Genomic DNA, 19,461 nt, shown 5'->3' with positions numbered 1-19,461 from the left:
ATCTACCTGAAAATATCCCCACCGTACTGACCTGGCACTGGTTTCTCCTCTGTAATTTGATATGTGACTTTATGTTGGGATTTTGGGGGAGTAACGTGGTTGAGGGGATATTTTATGCTAGTTTGGTTGATTCACGGGAGTTGAGTATGTGCCGCATATCTTTCGTACGTTCTCGATTCGTTGCGGGTTACTCTACCGTGATGCCGTGCCAAGCATCACTACGGAGTAAACTCATAAAAGGATATATCATAGTGACATGGCCATTGTTTCCAAACACATTATTGCCAACATCAGTGGTCCCATCTGTAGATAGATAGTTCGGACCACCATGTTGTTGATATCCAGCTCTCAGTTCGTAGTTTCCTTCCTTCCCCCGCGCTTCACCAGATATCGTTCCTTGCCTTCCTAGTTTGCGCCCTTTCTAGTAATAACTCATAGATCCGTCCTATCATACAATTTATATTGGAAGAGGAACGGCCAAAATAAGAATAGCGCAGCCACGGGAACTTCTGTTGGTTGAAATCTCTGCTCCGGTGGAGTCTGCTGCGTAAGTGATGACAATGGAGGCTTAGCTGACAGAAATGCGGGGTTATAATAATAATCTGCCCAGGTGGGATAGACTATGGCGGGGGCTATTGCGACAAGCCTGGCTCTCAGTTCGACTCAACCAAGTTTTGAACCTAAAATATAGATCTGTCCTCAAAGTTAAAATATCCTGAGGTAAATATTAGCGATCTAATGTTGGAGGGTAATCAGGCCACTGCTACATAGATGTAATATTTTTGATCCGACTGAACGATGTTCGGCAATCCCCGATTCGCCGCCGTGAACTCCAAAATTTGGCTAGAGCCAATGTCGGCAAAAAGCACCCCTATCCTAACTGATGCATTTGACTATTCCCGAACAAGCCAAATTGGAATCTCTGACCAATATCAGTGTAAACCGGTCACCGCCGAGAGTTACCACGACTCATCCTTCAGCAAGCCACTGTCATGCACTTCTATGGGAGTCGATTATATATCATAAATGTGCTTCCCACGCTCGGGATTATTTCATTTGTTCACTAAGGACGCATCACAATCACCTTGATCCCCATCAAAGATGTCTACGAAGGATCCTAAAGAGGAATACAACATACAGGAGACGTGGGAAAGGGTGTGTGCATCATTTGCAGAATCAACAAAGATAAACCTCACCGATTCTCCGAAATATACGCCCGACGACGTTATTGAGCAGATTCGCGCGAGACAGGAGGAAGAAGATGAGAAAAATGCAAAATATAAGGCCGCCAAAGATGCGATTGGCAAGACTGTGAAGTGCATCATGCTTCTTGGTGGTATAGCTGCTCAGGGTGCCAGTATGGTAAATTCCCCGGTCCTCATTGGTCTAAATCGGCGATTTGTTATTGTGACTGATATTTCTTCTAAATTTCAAAGGTTTTCGCGCCTAGCAGTCTCTGTTTCAATGCGATCTCCTATCTTCTTGACGCTGGCATGAAGTATAAACGCATTTTCAGTAGTTTGTCCGAACTCTTCCGACGTGTTTCCGACGTCCTAGAGCGTTGCAAGATTTATCTCCGTTTACCTCCAGAAACAATTGACATCTTACTCCGCAAAATAATCAACGAAGAGATGCTATGCTTTGTTGATATCTGTGCATTGTCCATAAAGGTTCTTCGGGGCCACAAAGTCTTCACTGCCCTCAAGGTGATTGCCTTCGACAGTGATGAAGGCGTGAGTTGTCAACTGAATCGCCTGAAGGATCTGGCGGAGCGTGAAGACCAGATTCGCGCAACACTTGGATTTGAAAAGCAACTTCAATCGCACAACTTGCTTTTAGAGAGCGCCGAAGGAAACAGGAAGATCCGTGCGTCCATGGATATGGTACTCAGTCTTGAAGAGAAGAGAGACATGGAAAGCGCTCAGAAGACTCTTTTGACTGCCATTGATGCCAGTCTCGATGACGCTAGTAAGGAGTACAATCGTATCCTGGAAGATTACAGACAAACTTTGAGCGCAAGAGTCCAAGAAAGTGGGAAATGGCTGCAAACCGATCGTTCTTACATCGCGTGGGTGGGTGGTGTTTCAACACCCTTTTCAATTCTGGGTCTCTCTGGGGCTGAGGGACATGGGAAGTCGTTCTTGTGTGCAACTATTTTCGAAAATCTTCAGGAGATATCTTCGCATATTGGAGAAGATCTCTCATGCACTTCCTCCGCTTTCTATGCATTTGGAAATCAGAGCACGTCTCTGATGAAGGCCCTCAAAGTTCTTTCATGGCAAATTGTCAACACAGACATCGTCTACCGTAAGACCATCAGTTTTTCGAATTCAATAAGCAAACTTGATCTCCCGACTCTTTGGGAAACATTATTTGCTAAGCTTTATAAAGGCGATTCGACCTGCTTTCTCGTGCTTGACGGGGTTGAAAATATGGATAGCAAGAGCTTAAAAGAGTTCACGCAGATGTTAGCGGAGTTGAAATTGACTTCAGCAAATTGGCCACGATTCAAACTCCGCCTCCTATTGTCGAGTAGAGATGAGACTATGCACAAAATTCAACATGATCTGGGATTAAACAATATATCGGTGATTGAGGTGGCGTCGAAAAATAAAGATGATTTGGAGAGGTTCATTGATAATGGTATTGAAAACATGCCAATTTTTGAAAAGGCATCGAAACAACCCGAGATTCTTGAGCTTCGAAAAATGATCCTGGAAACTCTTACCGAAAACACTGGTGGAGACTTTGTCAACGCAAAACTCCTTCTCGATGAAATTAGCGGAAAGCAACGACCAAGTGAGATCACAGACATTTTATCTCGCTCCAGGGGCAATCGTTCAGACACAATAGCCAGGAAAATTGAAGTGCTCAACGATACTCTCACTGCAACGGACATCTCAGACTTGAATGAGCTTCTCATGTGGGTTGTATTTGCCAAACGAAAGATGTATGTAGAAGAGCTGGAAACCGTGGTACGTTCTAGAGCGACCGAGACAAGCCTCTGGCCTCTCGAGGACAAGATCACGCAATCTTACTCCCCATTACTTCGGATTATTCGTGAGAAATTCTGCCAGCAGGATATCGCACCGATCTTGAAGGTAGGGCTGGTATCCAGCTCCATTGAAGAATTCTTGCGTATGGAAGCAAAATCTGGATTTTTGGCAAGGACGCGGAATACAACAACCTCCGACACCGTCCACGAATTGGAGGTTGGTATCGTTCGCCGATTCCTCGAGTCTGTCTGTGATCCCAAATTGTACAGCAAATTTGGATTTGAGGAGTTCTTTCAGCAAAAGCTTAGGGGAAGCCGTGGTCGGGTTGGAATTGACCTAGAGGCTGCCCACTCAAGAATTCTGACGACATGTTTGGAAACCATACTTGCTGATGAATCATCCACTTTGAAGCGGCTTATCCCCTATGCAGAAAAGTACTTCACCGATCATCTCAAGATGGTGGATCTCTCTCTGATCCAACCCGAATCTAAAATTTCAATTGGCTTGCAATTGATGCGGCTTTTGACGGATTATACAATCATTGAACGATTGTGTCCGGAGGGTTCCTATTACACACCTCACCACTGGCTATACAGCGATGACAACGCCGAAGTGGCGCTCCGTTGGTTGCAAGATTCTGCAGTGTTGAAATGCTTTTCCACTGAGCAATCTGAGTGGGTGAAAAGCCTCAGTTCCAAAGCTGAACCCGATACGGACATCCTCGAGCATATTGCAAGATATTTTGCGCGCAAATGGCTGCAAGGAGACGAAAATGACAACATGGCGCCCTTTCTTTGGGTGTATGCATATTTCAAAAAGGTTTGATCCTATCTTCACTAGGAATTAACACGAGGTTTTGTTCTTACGGCTGACAATTGATCTAGATTGAAAATCGGAAGAACCCGGAAATCAAAAGACTGTCACAGGGGCCTTCCATGAAAGACATAGAGGCATCGCAGGTTCTTGACGCTGCAAAGTGGGCTCAAACATACATTGGATTGCATGACTTGGGATACGAAGGAAACTGCCATATAGCGTACACGTTGCGGCAATGTGGAAAGATCAATGAAGCTATTGAGCAATTCAGGCTGGCTTCATCACTACAGCATGGAAGCTGGAATGCAAAGAAAGGGATGGCAGATTGTTACGCCTCTCAGAAAGAATACGATCTCGCAATCGCAACCATGGAAGACGCAGTGATTGAGCTCGAGAAAACCGACATGGAGGACAAAGAAGAGTTTGTTTCAGAAATGCATTGCATGATTGCCGAATGGAATGCAGATGCAGGCTATATCGATGTCGCGATTCAGAGATACCAGGCCTTAATTCAAAGTTTCCCGATGTACACGTGGGGCTCGTCTTGCGAGGTGATTGGACTGTTACATAGACGGAAAGACTACGAACGCATGCTAGGATTTATAAAAACATTCGACGACCTGACCATGTACTCAGATGATGAATCATCTACTGAGGATGAGGCTCTCACACCGCAGGCATCTCTTTTTAAGTTTGTGGGCGTTGAAGATGTTTTTGCGGAAGCAGTATTTGCCATGGTGTCCACCGGAAGAGGCTTTGACATTGTCCTCAAGGGCTACCAGACAGCCATCGCTGCGATCAAACAGCAGGTTGCCAAGGAAGAGGATTGGAAGAGATCCGATCAAGGATTGATGATGCACCAGCTTGCCTTTATCTGCTACTTCTGTGAAGAGAAAGACCAAGAAAGACGAGAGTTTGCCATTGACCTATGGTTGAAGGTTTTACAATTAGAGGAAACGGTCGAGGATTGGTTACTTCTCCAGGTAAAACAAACTGTTCGAGTTCAAGTGGCAGTTGCCTACTTCACTGAATCCCAGAGGGACTCGGGATCTCCTACTCTTTACCTAGAACAGCTTCAGCAAATGGCCACCTTGGACAGTACCCTTGACCATTGTCACCGCCGACGAGATGGGGCATATCCAAAACAGTTGATTGCGAGATACCATACCCTCCATGGTGACGAGAGGAGTGCTATCAACACACTTCGAATCAATATCAAAGTCAACCTTGATATTCTTGAGGATGATGATCCACTGAACGATTGGCAGGGATTTCTGGGTTTGGCCAAAAATTTCATGTTTGCTGGTCAAGACGACGACTCCCTGGCAGCATGGTCATTAATTACTCCGCAAGACAGAACGAATCACAAAACAACAGAACCTTCAACCAGCGGTGTGCCTAAAGATGAGCTGAAAGGACCATTACGGGAGGATTGCTATGCCAATTGTCACACATTTTGGACATTTGCAAATGATATATATGTGTGCCGGGAATGTGATTCTGTCCATTTTGACTCCCACTGCCTGGCAAAGCTGCGGGCGGGAAGCTTGGATAGTTGGTGCTGCAACAAAAATCATGATATGTTACACGTTCCAGCATACGACCCCTCGGAGCGGCAGAGAATCGGTGATGGGAATGTCAAAGTTGGACAAGAGATTATACAAGTTGATGAATGGCTCCAGAGGATTAGAGTGAAATGGGACATCAAGCCTGCTCACTAGTCAACTAGCCATGGGCACACAATTGATTGCCTATTCCGAGGTTGAGACAACACACGTTGCACGTACGGTTCCTGTTGCCGGGTTACCTTTTCGGAATAGCTATAGGTAATACTCTTGATGAAAGCCATGTGATGATTGATGTCCATTCCTAGATAAAGAATTGCATGAAACAGAGAGACCTTCCAAAGATATCGTAGTATAGAGACGAATACCTTGATGGTAAGCTTGGAATTCAAGGTACTGGTTAGAAACTGAGTATAGCCCTATACCGGCGTAGTATCTCCAATCAGATATTCCTTTCATCAGGGTTCAATGCAAAGATTGATCAAGACATGAATTTTCGGGATAAAACTAAGAACGACTGAGAAAAGGGAAGAGTCACGATATTCTGCCATCGAATCCCGCTCTTTCAAAGGCTTCATCTATGGACAATCTAAGTAGACCTAAGCCTATTTGGCTATTACTTTGAACTAACCTCATATTGAGACCGGATACAAACGCAAATTTCATTCTTATAAATCATTTTTGCCTACTTACAGTTACAAATCCCTTGTTATGATTTACCTTCCCTTAACCCACTATCACCAATCGAATATATTCATCCTTCAAGATGATACTAGTGTCTCTAGACGTTCGGCTTATGCTTCGCTATCGGTGCTTAAACGTCTTTTGTATGCCACGTTCCATGTCAATCGTGACTCATGAGGTTAACCAATTAAATTGTAGTAAGATTAAACTTTGGGCAATTCTAACAGCGCGATGTCAGGATGATAGATAGACTCTCCTCATATTCAGGGAAGGTCTCCTTTAAGCTAGCTTAGAAGGTCGGATAGTTTTCGTTGTCTTCCGCGTGCCAGTGGCTGTTACAGCCATTAGCTACAGGAGAATCCCGATCAATATGGTAACCTACAAAGCCATATCCATAGATGCGCTTATGAAGTTGATTAATAACTGAATATCTCTTCTCAGGCTGTTACCAGCTTTTTATAGCAGCGAGATCAGGAAAATGAATAGCCACAGCTCCCAACTTAGGCCACTTCGTTGAAGTGCTGTGAGCTGTGAATATAAATAACCATTACTCTATTTAGCAAGGCTTACTTTAAAGATGTCTGAGTCGATATTGTCAAAGGTAAAGGAAACTTGAATATACAAATAGACTTCTTGGGGGATACATGTAGAGTACGATGCCATGCCATTGTAGTTTCTGTTTACTTGCTTACAGTAGTGGAGCTATAGTACCCAATCATGGTACGGGTGATTGATTGAGTGTTGACATCACACAATAGGGCAGCGACAGTCTTGTTTCCACAAAATTCTTAAGTTGTTGCAAGAAGCTTTACTGACAGGTGAGCCATACTGTGTTTCAATTTCGTGATCGAGCAATCATTGGATTATGACGAGGTTATAACAGATGAACTGGATACTGCTTTGGAAAGTTCTAGCTAGTGGAACCTGTGATATGGACTTTACTTAGCTGTTTTCGAAATTTCCGAGGTCATCTTCATACTCGAATTTAGGTCATTGGCACAAGAAAATCGTTCAATATCAAGAAATAAAAATAATAAAAAAATACAACGGTATATCTAGAGACATATTCACCTAGCGCGTGTGATTCAGGTGAGAGCGATCTCACCGCTCTATTTAGCCCTCTCCAGGGCAATCTGGGCAGATATTCACCTACCTGAATTCTATTCACCTGAGCATTCAGCCCGCGCAGCAAAAGCACATTTGCGGTTTTTAAACCGCCATTCCTCAAAAGTTCCAGTGAGTTTCAATTGTCCTCCCGAGGTCCATCTCCTCCGTTTTTGCTACTGACCCACAATGCGGACCAAGCACATCCCACCTCCCACCTCCCAACATTAAACTACATCCAAAATGGGGGCCAGAAACAAATTTCAGAGCCAAAATCAACCCATAAAATCACCTGGTTTTACCGTTAGACCAAAAATGTGGCCACTTTACTTACCTAGGCAGGTACTAAAGGTATTTTAGCGTAGTTAATTAATATTCCGGTTGGCATAAGTTACCGCTCCTTCGGGAAAGGTGACGCGTCCTGCAGATTTGTGAGAAGGGTTCAAATGTAAGGTAAAACTGCAAGCAAGATTCCTAACGTTATCTCAACTGGTGGTCAGTCAGGCAGACAAAACCTTCACTCACCAGACAAGTCTGACTGACAAGGAGTTAATTTTCTCGAATGTTCTTTAACAGCTTTGGATACCGAGTATGATGACTCCCAGGCTGGACTCCTGGTGGGGGACCAGATGCGGATCATTACTTTGTATGTCCATATTGAAGGAAGATTGCCATACTAACGTAATTCCCGGTCTCGCCGTACACCCTACCCCACTTGAATTTTTAAACATCAACTATTTTAACCCAACACCAATAAATTCAGTTATAAATACGATTTTTACATACATTGATCTTATGTCCAACCTCTCTACATCCACTACACCTAGACTGAGCCCTGGGGGCTGGCTGATTCGGCTGAATAGGTAGTTCAACCTGGGTGTGCGATTCGACCACAGGTGTTTCCACTGGCAAATCCAGCTGCGTAAGTAGTTGTAGGCCTTCTTCAACGGTCAAACCCTCTTCACAGGGTATCTGCCTAGCTGATCGACCACGCTTCTGTCGTTTCTTCTCATTCACTGCACGTAAATTAGCGTTTTCTTGCGCTAGTAGCACGGCGTTGTGTAGTGCTATAGAGTGGCCCTTGATGATTTAATCTAGCATCAATTTCGACGGGCTGGGAGGGTTGTTTGACCGTTGTTTGAGAAGATCGTTAAGCATTAAAGCTTGTTTTTGAAGCTGAATCATAGTTTTAGGTATCTCAGGTATAAATTGACTAGATCTGCTGCTTGGTTGGCTACCTGGTGGTGTAGGTGTCTGTAAAGAAGTATCTAATTTAGAAAGAACTCTTTAAGTACTAATTGGTACTAATTTAGTAGTTAAAAACTGTCAGCAATTCAGGCAGATTGTGTGCCTGGATTCCTGGGATGAAAAGTGGCCCTTTTTGATCCAAAGGTTATGCTGACTAATTCATCCCGCGATCAAACATTTCCGTTGCGAAATGAATGATATGGTTTTGATCTGATCTATCAGATCAAAGATGATCTTCTCTAGTCCGAGAAGATCCGCAACCCGAGCCCCGCTGTTAGGATCAATGGTTGCAAGATGAGATGAAAGGACTCGATTATTTCGGATTCCGTAGCCCTTTCGTCCCATATCCTGAGACCTTTGGTCTCATGTTTGTTTAGTCTAAAGTTCTATAAAACCTGATCTTACCCCTTAGCTAGTTTAGCATCGAATTCAATCGTTTTTGGATCAGTTGTATCTTTGTTTGATTCTTTCCTTCCATTCCATCCTAAGTTCGGATCCAGCTTGGTCGTATGTCATTCCATCTGATCCGTGTTGTCTGATCTTTTGGTCTTATCTTTACCCTTTCCTCCGAAGGGTTCCCTGTAGCTTGGTGCCCCTGTTCAGCTGACATCCTCTGCGTGACGTCATCACCTTTGGTCCTGTCTTCCCCACGCTGAAAAAAACTATTTTAGATAGTATTTAGCTAAAAAGCCTCAATATATATATATATATATATATATATATATATATATATATTTAGAAATTAGCTAAGAAATTAAGCTTGTTGTGTGGAGGGCTCTATAAAGACTGAAGCAGAACGATATAGGCCGGCATGCAGTTTACATTCATGCTTAAGGAAGAGGAAGCTATGTACACGATTGGGGAGTTATAAGTCCTCCTGTGGGTCACGTGTGGGGCCGTACGGGGCTTTGGGCTTGTCGGGCACTGATAAGCCCTCATCGGGTTCAACCCGTTACATATTGATATGGTTATAGCCTGTATGTGTAAGATTGCTTATCAAACGACTATATATATGTTTTAATATTATAGAATAACTAATATCTAATGGTTATAAAAGATATAATAAATACGCAGGTATATAAAGTAGGATGATATTGTTTTCGGTATAGATTCGGTTAAATTTGTAACGGGTTGAACCCGATGAGGGCTTATCAGTGCCCGACAAGCCCAAAGCCCCGTACGGCCCCACACGTGACCCACAGGAGGACTTATAACTCCCCAATCGTGTACATAGCTTCCTCTTCCTTAAGCATGAATGTATGTAAACTGCATGCCGGCCTATATCGTTCTGCTTCAGTCTTTATAGAGCCCTTCACAAAATTAGGGTGTAAGATAGCTTCCATGGCTATCAAGAATCAATAATCGAAATCGACCACAGATATATAAATTTGTTAATGGAATAAATAGCTTTTCTAGCCATTGTAAACCAATTGTCAAGGAAGACAAAAGGAAACACTATATTGAGGATCATGCAGATCTATTGCCGTATTGTCTACGGGATTCGGCACCAAATCCGGCCACACATAGAGGGGGATTCCTGTGGGGTCCGACTTACACTCCTCAAGTGTTAGTCGCTGTATCTAAGTGAACCACCCCCTCGTGCTCTCCCCTTAGTATATCTCGCCTAGCCCACAGGTGTCACCCTAATCTGACAAGTTCATTACACCAATCTTATTAGTAGTCCAGCCATGTGAAGGGCAGAAGCGGACTTGATTCAATCTACTCGGACCACGAACTGTGTACAAAAAGAAGCTTAAGGAGAAGAAGTAGACTTCGGGCACGATTCGTCAAGGAAGAGGAGGAATGTTATGGGTCACGTGAATGGTTGAGCTCTGTACAGGCAAGGCCTGTACTCTTTCAGGGATTCAGCCTGTGACAACCATTAGCTAAGACCTTGAATCACCAATCTTTTAGAAGATTATCGAACCAGCTAGCAACAGTAACCTTTCCCTTGAAAATCACACATAGTAGTAATAAATAGCCATCTACATAGATAACTTTAATCACAGTTACCCATTCATAGTTTCCAGGTTGTAAAATGGATCGCCGACAGTAGTATTCTTGCCGTGTTACAACCATCTATGCTGAAATAAGGCCTATCGCAAAGCCTGTCTCATCAAAGTTGTAGATATCTTCAGGTTGGATCCCGTTCTCATCGATGACTTGTTGTTCAGTTATAAACCATGCTTGAATTAATTTAGGGTCTTCATATAGAGCACATTAGTAGTCATATCACCTAGAGAAATATGTCCGAATCTCTTCGCGTCGATTTATAAAGGTTCATAGCCAATTCTTACCAACTATAGGTGGGGGTGGCTACCACGCGCAGCTAGTAGAATATTGGCTATATCTCGTACAGTAGCTGGCCTAGGCGCTGCTCCACGGGTGTCCATAGAGATAATCCATTCAGTAAGCGAATTCTCTTCAAGCTGTGTCAATTTATAGCCAGAGCCAAAAGAAGAAGAAATCGCACCAATAGCCACAAGGAACGCAGAGACCCCAAAAAAGCAACATTGGATCCATGGTGTTTATTATCGTGCGTTAGCAACCGCTGGGGTATTGATAATCAATTTGGTCTTCGTTGGTCTTGCCGCTAGAATCTCAAGGCGATACACAAACGGATTTTTGCCCACTGCTTTGGTGTATCGAGGGATTTGCACCTTATTCAACCGATGGGAAACGGCGTTAAGTCTGGTAGTCAATATTTTAAGTGAAGTTGTTCTGTGTGCAAGCAATTATGCCATGCAAACCTTGGTTGCCCCAACTCGAGATGAATTGAATTGGTCTCATTCACAACATAAATGGCTCGATATCGGATCCACCAGTTTCAGAAATCTCTTTGCAATCCCAAAATCTCGCCTTGCGCTATGGTTTGTGCTCATTATCACAGCGACTTCATTCCATTTGCTGTAAGATTCCATTCTGGGTGCTGTCTGATTGATATACAAAAAGCTTACTTTCGATTGTATTCAAATCAATCCCTACAAACTTCTACGATGTCATTTTAGGGCCGTCAGATCTCCATCCTCATGATATTCAAAGTATTAGCACACCTAACCTGCAAAATTGCCTTGGCAGATATCCTTATGATTTCCCTTGGTCAGCGGAGTATAGGTGGGATGACTTCGTCTCAGATTTGGAATCGGATAACTTCAAGACTCTCAGTAACGACGAATGCAAAGAATACACCGACCAGAATACCCAAGCGGGAGTCAAGTTTATGATGATGTTAACCAACGAAACATCAGTCCAGGAGGGGGCAATCAATCTGTATTCTTTGGCTCAACTGTTGAAGGTGGAACATGGACAGGACAATACTACATTCAAGGTGGTAAAATATCGGCATGATCCTCTGCACATGTGTCTGCATCGCCATACATATACTTCAATGATTCTGGGATAGACAAAAGTCATTTCTACACATTGTATGATTTTGACGTCTCTTCTTGCGTTGAATAACGTGATCCACGGTCGCCCGAGCGACACGGCCGCGCGAGCGACCCCATCAAATACCCACTTCAATAATAATACACCTTTCTTAACCATAACAAAAATGCCACCTCAACGCTCTGACAAAAAAACAAAGTTAATACAGCAAGAGGGTCGCCTTTTACTAGCTATAAAAGCTATAAAAGATGGTAAATATCCCTCTGCTGCAGCTGCTGCACGATCTTTTGATATACCTTTCTCAACTTTGAAGGCCCGGATCAATGGGCGCGAATCTGCTACTGAAAAGAGGGCATCCGGTCATATTTTCACTCAAATCGAGGAGCAATCGATAGAGAATTGGCTACTTGATATAGATTCAAGAGGTGCAGCTCTTACTTTGTCTATGTTGCGAGATATGGCCAATCTTCTACTCAGTGTAAAGAAAAATACACCCTCTACTATTGGTATTAATTGGCCTTCTTAATTTATCAAACGACGCCTAAATCTCTCTACTCGACTTTTACGCAAATACGACTATCAGAGAGCTCTTTCAGAAGATCCTCAAATTATTAAACCATGGTTTGATTTAGTTCAAAAGACTATTAAGAAGTGGGGTATTGTTTCAGATAATATCTTTAACTTTGATGAGAGTGGTTTTGCTATAGGAATTAGCGTAACACAAAAAATCATCACTTTAGCGGAATACCATGGAAAAAAAAGCTCTTTTACAAGCTGGAAATCGTGAGTGGGTAACTATAATTAAGTATATTAGAGCTTCTGGAAGTGCTATACCTCTACTCTTCATTTTTAAGCGGAAAAGTTTCCCAGAGCATCTATGTCCCTATCTCCTTTTAAACCAAAATGGAGCTTGCCTTACTATAAGTAAAAATGGATGGACAACAAACATAATTGGTTTATAGTGGTTAAAGCATCATTTCATTCTAAATATTAGGACAAGAGTGGGAAAATATTGCCTATTAGTCCTTGATGGTTACGGAAGTTATTTAACCCCTGAATTTGACCGAGTTTATAAAGAAAACCAAATTATCGCAATTTGTATATCTCCTTATGCTTCTTATCTTTTACAACCTTTTGATATAGGCTGTTTTTCGGTTTTGAAGCGGCTTTATGGAGAAGCGGTTTTAACTTTAATACAGAACAGAGTGAACTCTATTGATAAGGAGGATTTCCTTGAAATGATCGTAGATGCAAGAATTGGTGCTTTTAAGACTTCTACTATACATAATAGCTTTTTAACTACTAGATTAGTACCTTTTGATGCTAATAAAGTCTTGGAAAAGCTAAATATTCATCTGGATTCCCTTCCTCCTCTCGAGATTATCTCCCAGCGACCACTCTCTTCCGGCAGTGATAGTGATCCAAATACTCTCTGGACTCTCTTAAAGTTTACAAAATCGCAATCTCGGATTAAGAAAGGTCTAGAATCTTCTTTTTCAATCCTTTCTTCACCAACAAAAAAGGAGATTGAAAAGACCTACAATATGACTATTAAAGTCGTCCACCACCATATCTTTCTCCAGAATCGCTGTGCCCAATTAGAGGCTACCAATAAGAGACAGACCAAAAAGCGAGAGACTATACATAAGTTTACTACCCAGAAAGGCATATTTGGAGGTCTAGAAGGTGGTGAAGATGATGTGGTTTACAAAGATGAAGATAGAGGTAAAGATATATCTTTGCCAGAGGTGCCTGCAAAACCGGCTACTGAGCCTATCCTACCTTCTATGCCCATCGTTCGGCGGCAAGTAACATGCTCTGGGTGTGGGATCAAAGGTCATACATATACTCATTGCCCTACTCGCTTTAGATAATAAATTTTATTTTGTTTTTATGGTTTTAATAGTCATTGAAAATTGGTGATTTTTGAAAAGTTGGTGGGGTCGCTCGGGCGACCGTGGATCACGTTATCTTGACCTTACATAAGCAGAAGTGTCAGAACGTGTGTTCAGAACTAACCTAAATGGGCTAGTCCTAACTCCACTAGGATGGCGAGCTCTGATTGGTCGCACCAGAATGGATCAGATGACTAGTCAGGTGACCTTCCAAAGAGTTTTATGTGTGTAATTCCTAGTACGTATTAGAAAATCAGACCTGTTGATATCTCCCATTGAGACCGCCTACTGCATTAGACCATTTAGTCTGTCAAGAAGCAAACTCCACCTGCACCAAGGCTGCAAACCTCGTCAATTGGTTCAAGACAGAATGGCCAAGCAAGAAACCCCTTACCGAGTTTATGGAAGTCAATGGAACTTCACATATCAAAATAGACAAATATGACACATCCTGCAATGAGTACACTTACGAAGCGGCTCATGCTGTTACCAATGGCTGCATTGCGATAGAAACCGACAAAATATGTGAGCTTATATACAGCCCGTATATTAGTGTTGTTATTTCAGTGACATTGGTTGTGAAAATCATTACCATATCCTTTGCAGCCTATATGAGTCGCTCTCGAAAATGCCCTTGTTGACGGTAGGAGATGCTGTATCGTCGTTCATGACAGAACGAGATAGTACAACGGAGGGAATGTGTTGGGCTTCTCACAAAGACTTCTCCCGTGATGTCTGGAAATCACGCCAGGTCGCTCTATACTCTCAATCTCAATCAATCACAGAGAGCAATAACCACCCTAACACAGAAAAGATATGGAAGCCTCTTCAAAGTCCCCAGCGCTGGATATGTTCCCACGTATTAGCATGTGGTTTATGGCTCTTGCAACGTAAGTCACGATTATACTTATAATATGGTATATAGATTGTAATTGGAAAAGCTAATTTCCCATTTCAGATTTGCTGTACTTTTTATAGCGGGTGCGATTCTCCTAGAAGAAGGTGTTCAAGGAGAAGAAGCCGTTCTTGTGGGGGACGAGATATCAAAATCAGCATCATCTGCGATCCGAAAGCTATTGCAGAATGGCTTTAACTCTGACAAGTTCAACCTAGTTACCTTCGGGGCTGGTGGCAATGGACCGTACTGGGGCACGTTGTCTATACCGTACTCGCAAATACACCTCAAGTGGCCATAACCTTCACGTACTTCTGGTATAATCACGTTCTGACCAATATGCTGGCGAATGCAGAGTGGTCCTCTTACAGGGTAAAACGAAAATCGCTTCGTGTTACTACGCCCGCCGAAAAAAGTGACCAGCGATCGATCCATTACCTTAGCCTTCCATGGAGGTACTCTATCCCTCTTTTGGCAGTCTCGACACTACTTCACTGGCTAGTTTCGCAGAGTTTCTTCTATGTTTATGCAATTCCCTGGGCAGATAATCAGATTTTTGAAGATCAGGTCCTTAGTCAGCTGGGGTATTTATGGCTACCGATGCTATTGGCCGTTCTTCTTGGAGCAGTTATGATGATTTTGCTGATCGGGATGTCTTTCCGGAAGTATAAGTCTTTAATACCCGTGGCAGACTCGCGCAGTGCTGCAATTAGCGCTGCTTGCCATCCACCAAAGGATGAAGATATGGAAAATGCAGCCTACGGCAAACTTATGTGGACAGAGACACCTGGGCCGACATGGTGGGATTCTTTTGAAGATGAGATAAAAGAGGGAAAGGGCCATTGCAGTTTCACGTCAGTGCAAGCGGGCACAAGTTCGCCAATTTTGGGTAGGCTTTACTCTTAGTATTCAGACCTAGAACCTTAGTGGAAGCTCAGGGTCACAAGAAAAGTGATGAAGATGAGAGTGACGGGCTAGATAATTAATATATCCTCAGATTGTATTCTCCAAATTCTGAGGCACTGAATATTCGAATTCTCAAGTAAACGTTAATGTGACGATATTTTCCGTATATAAGAACAGGGCCAAGGCCAGCAGAGGCATAACTCCAACGACACACATCTATCTTGAAAGCGATTGTCGAAGGCGAGGGCGAGAGCGCGAGCGCTTCTCTCCTTTGACAGTAGGCAAGGAAGGAATTGAACAATTCATCCCTATGGAACACAACTTATCTAAATTTTTCAGTTCCTCTCGTTTTAAAATCCACTGCTCTTTGCAGTCTTTTATCTGCTGCTCATATGGTAGTGTACTAATCCAAGCAGTCCACTTGCGGATAACCCTTATTGCAATATCCTTGGAGACCTCAAACCACTCCATGTGTGACTTAGAACAACCAGGGCACTTTTTCTCGATTCTTCTGAAATAATTTAATTCCAGATGCACCAAAGCTTCGACGCGGGATATGTGTGGAACTTGTTGTAAATCAGATATCTGCTCGTCGCTCTTCTTCGCCGGTTCCGGAAAATGAAGCTCCATAGTCTTTTTGCATTGTTTATTCCATTCCTTTAGACGGCGGGATACGTTTTCTGACCGCCCAATCTTCAAATGGCCGAAGTTTCCACGTTGCCAGAAAACGTACATCGAGCCCTGATATTTGAGATCACATGGTCCAAGAGGCTTGGCTATCAGCCTTGCAAGCTCTTGAGATATTGTGCCTGAAAAAGTTTTACTGATGTAAGGGTCAAACTTTTGGATGGGGTTGACCATTAGTGGTTCTTCTTGAGCAGTGTTGTTCGCTGTGGGCTGCAAGCAAGAGGGAAGTGAGGGTTGAGAAAGCGTCGTCCGCCCTAACAGACGAATCCAGCGAACGAGATCTCGTAAACGTTCATTTTTCATTGTGCAAATAGATTCATATTCATGGATCTTCGAGAGCTCTTGAAACTCTTCTTTCCAGGTTTGGAACTCTTTAGATGCAACTTTTCGATGTGTTGCGCAGAACGCGACTTCTAACAGATCTTGAATTGCTAGTAGAAATTCCTTTGGTTTTGAGGTAGCCACACTTTGCAGTTCCGCTGAAAAAGATCTGTTAGGACGATGCAGTTTGCATCTCTTGCCCTGAATTGTCCAAGCTGGGCATCTCCTGCTATCCTCCCTTAAGTGCTGGATCAATTCAAGCGGTACAATTTTGAGGAGCGACTTTGGAACTGTTTCCACCTCTTTTAGACCTTGACGAGAAAGATGGGGCTCAAGGACGGCCATTGGAAAGGCATCTTGGTTGGATTCGCGCTTCATTTCTTTGGGTGGCGGAGAGTTCGTTTCGTGGCCACGATCCAATTTCCCACTGGTTATGCTTGCCACAGCTTGCAACTGTTCTTTATGTATAGCGACAGTTTCTCGTAACCTTGAAGCCTGCTCAGACCCAAGATCCTGTTTGGAAGAAGAAAGTCGCTTTGCTTCAAGCCCAAGATAGATTCTTTCGGGATCAGAGAAGTCTGTATTGACATCGTTACTAGTTGGCAATTTCCATAAGGTATAGGCCGTCTTCCGAGTACGCTTGATTTGACTTGATCTGAAGAAAACAGAAAGCAGGCTAATATCCATCGGCGATGAAGCTGTCGGTGTAATAATTTCGCTCGCCTCATCATGAGTTTTGCCAAATTGGGATCTTTTATTCTGTTTCTGCTTCAAGTTGACTTTTGAAGAAAAGGTATCCACACGACGTGTGTTGAATTGTGTTTGAATTTTATGAAGACTGACCCCAACTTCATTTCTACGTCTAGAAATCGAGTTGGCTGGGTCTTTGCTGGAATCTGGGACAACGAGGGCGACGTATTCCGTATCAGCTCGATTATTTATTTTCGTCACATCCAGCTGAACAAGTGCAGTCTCTTTTAATCTGATCGGTTTCTGCTTTTCAAACGATATCTCGCAATTTTCACACTTTTTGCGATCGCATGTCCTCGAACAGGGAAGCCGGGCGTGGTGGGTTGCTTGACTGAGTGGGGTAGGCATTATTCAAGCGCTATACAAATATCACGCACATGCAGGAAGCAAATTTTTGAGGCTCTGGTATGTGCTATTTTGGAGACTGCTATGTATTCCTTGGAAGCCAATGTGAGGGAAAAAACATGATCATCAATTCATCCTGGACGAATCTCTGGGATAATCCAGAATTTCTAGTTTCGGTTTAAAGGAGCGGCATGCATGTTGGCTCCTACATATCGAGTTAGTTCGCGTCGTAGCGGCCCCCAAATTGTGGCGCAGACTGGCTGCCTCCATTCTTAGGGGCGCAGTTGATTGTAGCACTCCAAATGGTGGGGGAGACTGGCCCCCTCCATTCTTTGGGGCGCAGCAGAGCGCTCAGGAATGCTTCAGTTCGTACCGCACCGTAACTGCCCCGTTTCACAAACCGGTTTGGAGTAGTCGTGTCTCGAGGGCACCGGAAATAGTGCGCAAAAGATGCATATTAATTCACTAAACATTGATCTTCTTCAACGGGATCGGCGCTCTCTTAAGTATCAGCTATCATAAATTTATTAATGGTATAAAGCCGCTTCGGTTTGACTATTCTCGATTAAGATTTGTTGTAGGTCAGGATTGAGGGACTTGGAATTTATTGAGTGAAAAAAGTCATGGCTGCAATTGCAGGCTCAACGCGAAAGTATGAGGGTAGCAGATATGACTCATATGAGGAAGGAGACTACAGGGTAGATGGAGAAGAGAGAGAGGTCTGATGTTCTCTAGTACAGCCTCTGCATAATTTGAACTAGCTTGCCATGCGAACTGGCTACAGCCTACCTGTATGGCATCCTGGTTTCAGGAGAACATCTCCAAGGTGATAATTGTGGTGTTCCATATATAAGTTACCACAAAGGATAGTGCTTACAGTGGATCGTCCAAATTCTACATGCCAGAGGCTGTTCTACATATCATACACGGAACAAAACGGCTATACGGAGTCCACGGATATACAACAATCTGCCTAGTCAGGCCACGCCTCCGCAGAGGTATAAGTACCACGGGTTCAAATCAATTAATTTCGGACCTTGGCCTGAATTGGTGTCTGAATTTGCCTATCTCTGCCTAAGTTTTAACTGGCAGAAAATTCATAAGACGGAAATATAATTATAGTATTTTAATCTTAATATATGAAGCTAGGTATTCATATATATGCTAAATATGCATTATTGTTAGGAGGTATGCCTTTGGAACAGCTACAGGAAAAGAACACGTATGGGGGGAAGCGCGCGGAGGGGAAGTCTGCCCCGACACGTCGAGAGCTATCTACCTAGCCACCTTGGTCTGAACTATACAGACCACGTGATCTAACAATTATAAACTACTTTTCAAATCCGCCTCTGATCAGTTAATTAAGAATTATAAGTTATTGACTAAATATCTAGATAAAGATAAACTTAAAGTTCAAATTGTACAACATAAGGTTTAAAACAGTTCAAGAAACATAAAATTGAAAGTATCTAGACTACCTAGATCTTGGAGTTTAAAGTTATTATCCCTGGCTTCAACGTACGGAGGCATTGTTAGAAAGAGCTCGCTTTTGAGTCCTCGCTGGCGCTCTCTGGCTTTGTCTTGGGGCTGGTGGGCTTTGGCGTGGAGTTTGTTAGCTCTATCAAGGAGCTGACGCGGTCTGTTCAGGAGCCTGCTAGCTCTGCTCTGCTCAGGAGCTCTGCTCAGGAGCTCTATTCCGGATTTGGTCTAATGTAATTACAGGTTTGTGTAAGGGCGGTAGCTAGGGCGGTGTAAAATTCAGGCACAAATTCAGGCCAAGGTCCGAAATTAATTGATTTGAACCCGTGGTACTTATACCTCTGCGGAGGCGTGGCCTGACTAACTTATATATGGAACACCAC

At 43.2% G+C, this 19,461-nt stretch overlaps 5 protein-coding genes across 5 annotated transcripts; 4 read left to right on the top strand and 1 right to left on the bottom strand.

Annotated features, from left to right (window-relative positions):
* Positions 1-1,101: 1,101 nt before the first annotated feature.
* On the top strand, positions 1,102-5,533 carry N7483_007608 (uncharacterized protein; the record flags this gene model as incomplete). Its single annotated transcript, XM_057091045.1, has 3 exons — positions 1,102-1,362; positions 1,437-3,815; positions 3,881-5,533. 3 exons carry the CDS (start codon positions 1,102-1,104, stop codon positions 5,531-5,533), a joined length of 4,293 nt encoding a protein of 1,430 aa, XP_056945786.1.
* A 5,427-nt stretch (positions 5,534-10,960) lies between these two features.
* On the top strand, positions 10,961-11,816 carry N7483_007607 (uncharacterized protein; the record flags this gene model as incomplete). The annotated part of the gene is made up of 2 exons (XM_057091044.1): positions 10,961-11,322; positions 11,366-11,816. Coding segments are annotated over 2 exons (813 nt in total), but the record flags the coding sequence as incomplete, so codon positions are not given.
* A 2,249-nt stretch (positions 11,817-14,065) lies between these two features.
* N7483_007606 (uncharacterized protein) lies at positions 14,066-14,336 on the top strand (the record flags this gene model as incomplete). The annotated part of the gene is made up of 2 exons (XM_057091043.1): positions 14,066-14,102; positions 14,131-14,336. The coding sequence occupies 2 exons, from the start codon at positions 14,066-14,068 to the stop codon at positions 14,334-14,336; spliced, it is 243 nt and encodes an 80-aa protein (XP_056945784.1).
* Positions 14,337-14,362: 26 nt separating this feature from the next.
* On the top strand, positions 14,363-15,496 carry N7483_007605 (uncharacterized protein; the record flags this gene model as incomplete). Its single annotated transcript, XM_057091042.1, is given in 3 exon segments — positions 14,363-14,585; positions 14,674-14,797; positions 14,809-15,496. The coding sequence occupies 3 exon segments, from the start codon at positions 14,363-14,365 to the stop codon at positions 15,494-15,496; spliced, it is 1,035 nt and encodes a 344-aa protein (XP_056945783.1).
* Positions 15,497-15,712: 216 nt separating this feature from the next.
* N7483_007604 (GIY-YIG nuclease family protein) lies at positions 15,713-17,602 on the bottom strand (the record flags this gene model as incomplete). Its single annotated transcript, XM_057091041.1, has 1 exon — positions 15,713-17,602. The coding sequence occupies one exon, from the start codon at positions 17,600-17,602 to the stop codon at positions 15,713-15,715; it is 1,890 nt and encodes a 629-aa protein (XP_056945782.1).
* Between the last annotated feature and the right edge of the window lie 1,859 nt (positions 17,603-19,461).

This window comes from Penicillium malachiteum, assembly GCF_028827825.1.
Source record: "Penicillium malachiteum strain IBT 17515 chromosome Unknown utg000003l:1.0-4950554.0:1.0-4952489.0, whole genome shotgun sequence".
In the NCBI taxonomy this organism is placed as follows: Eukaryota; Fungi; Ascomycota; class Eurotiomycetes; order Eurotiales; family Aspergillaceae; genus Penicillium; species Penicillium malachiteum.
The sequence above is the reverse complement of the archived record's forward strand: the minus strand, read 5'-3'. Positions and strand labels throughout refer to the sequence as shown.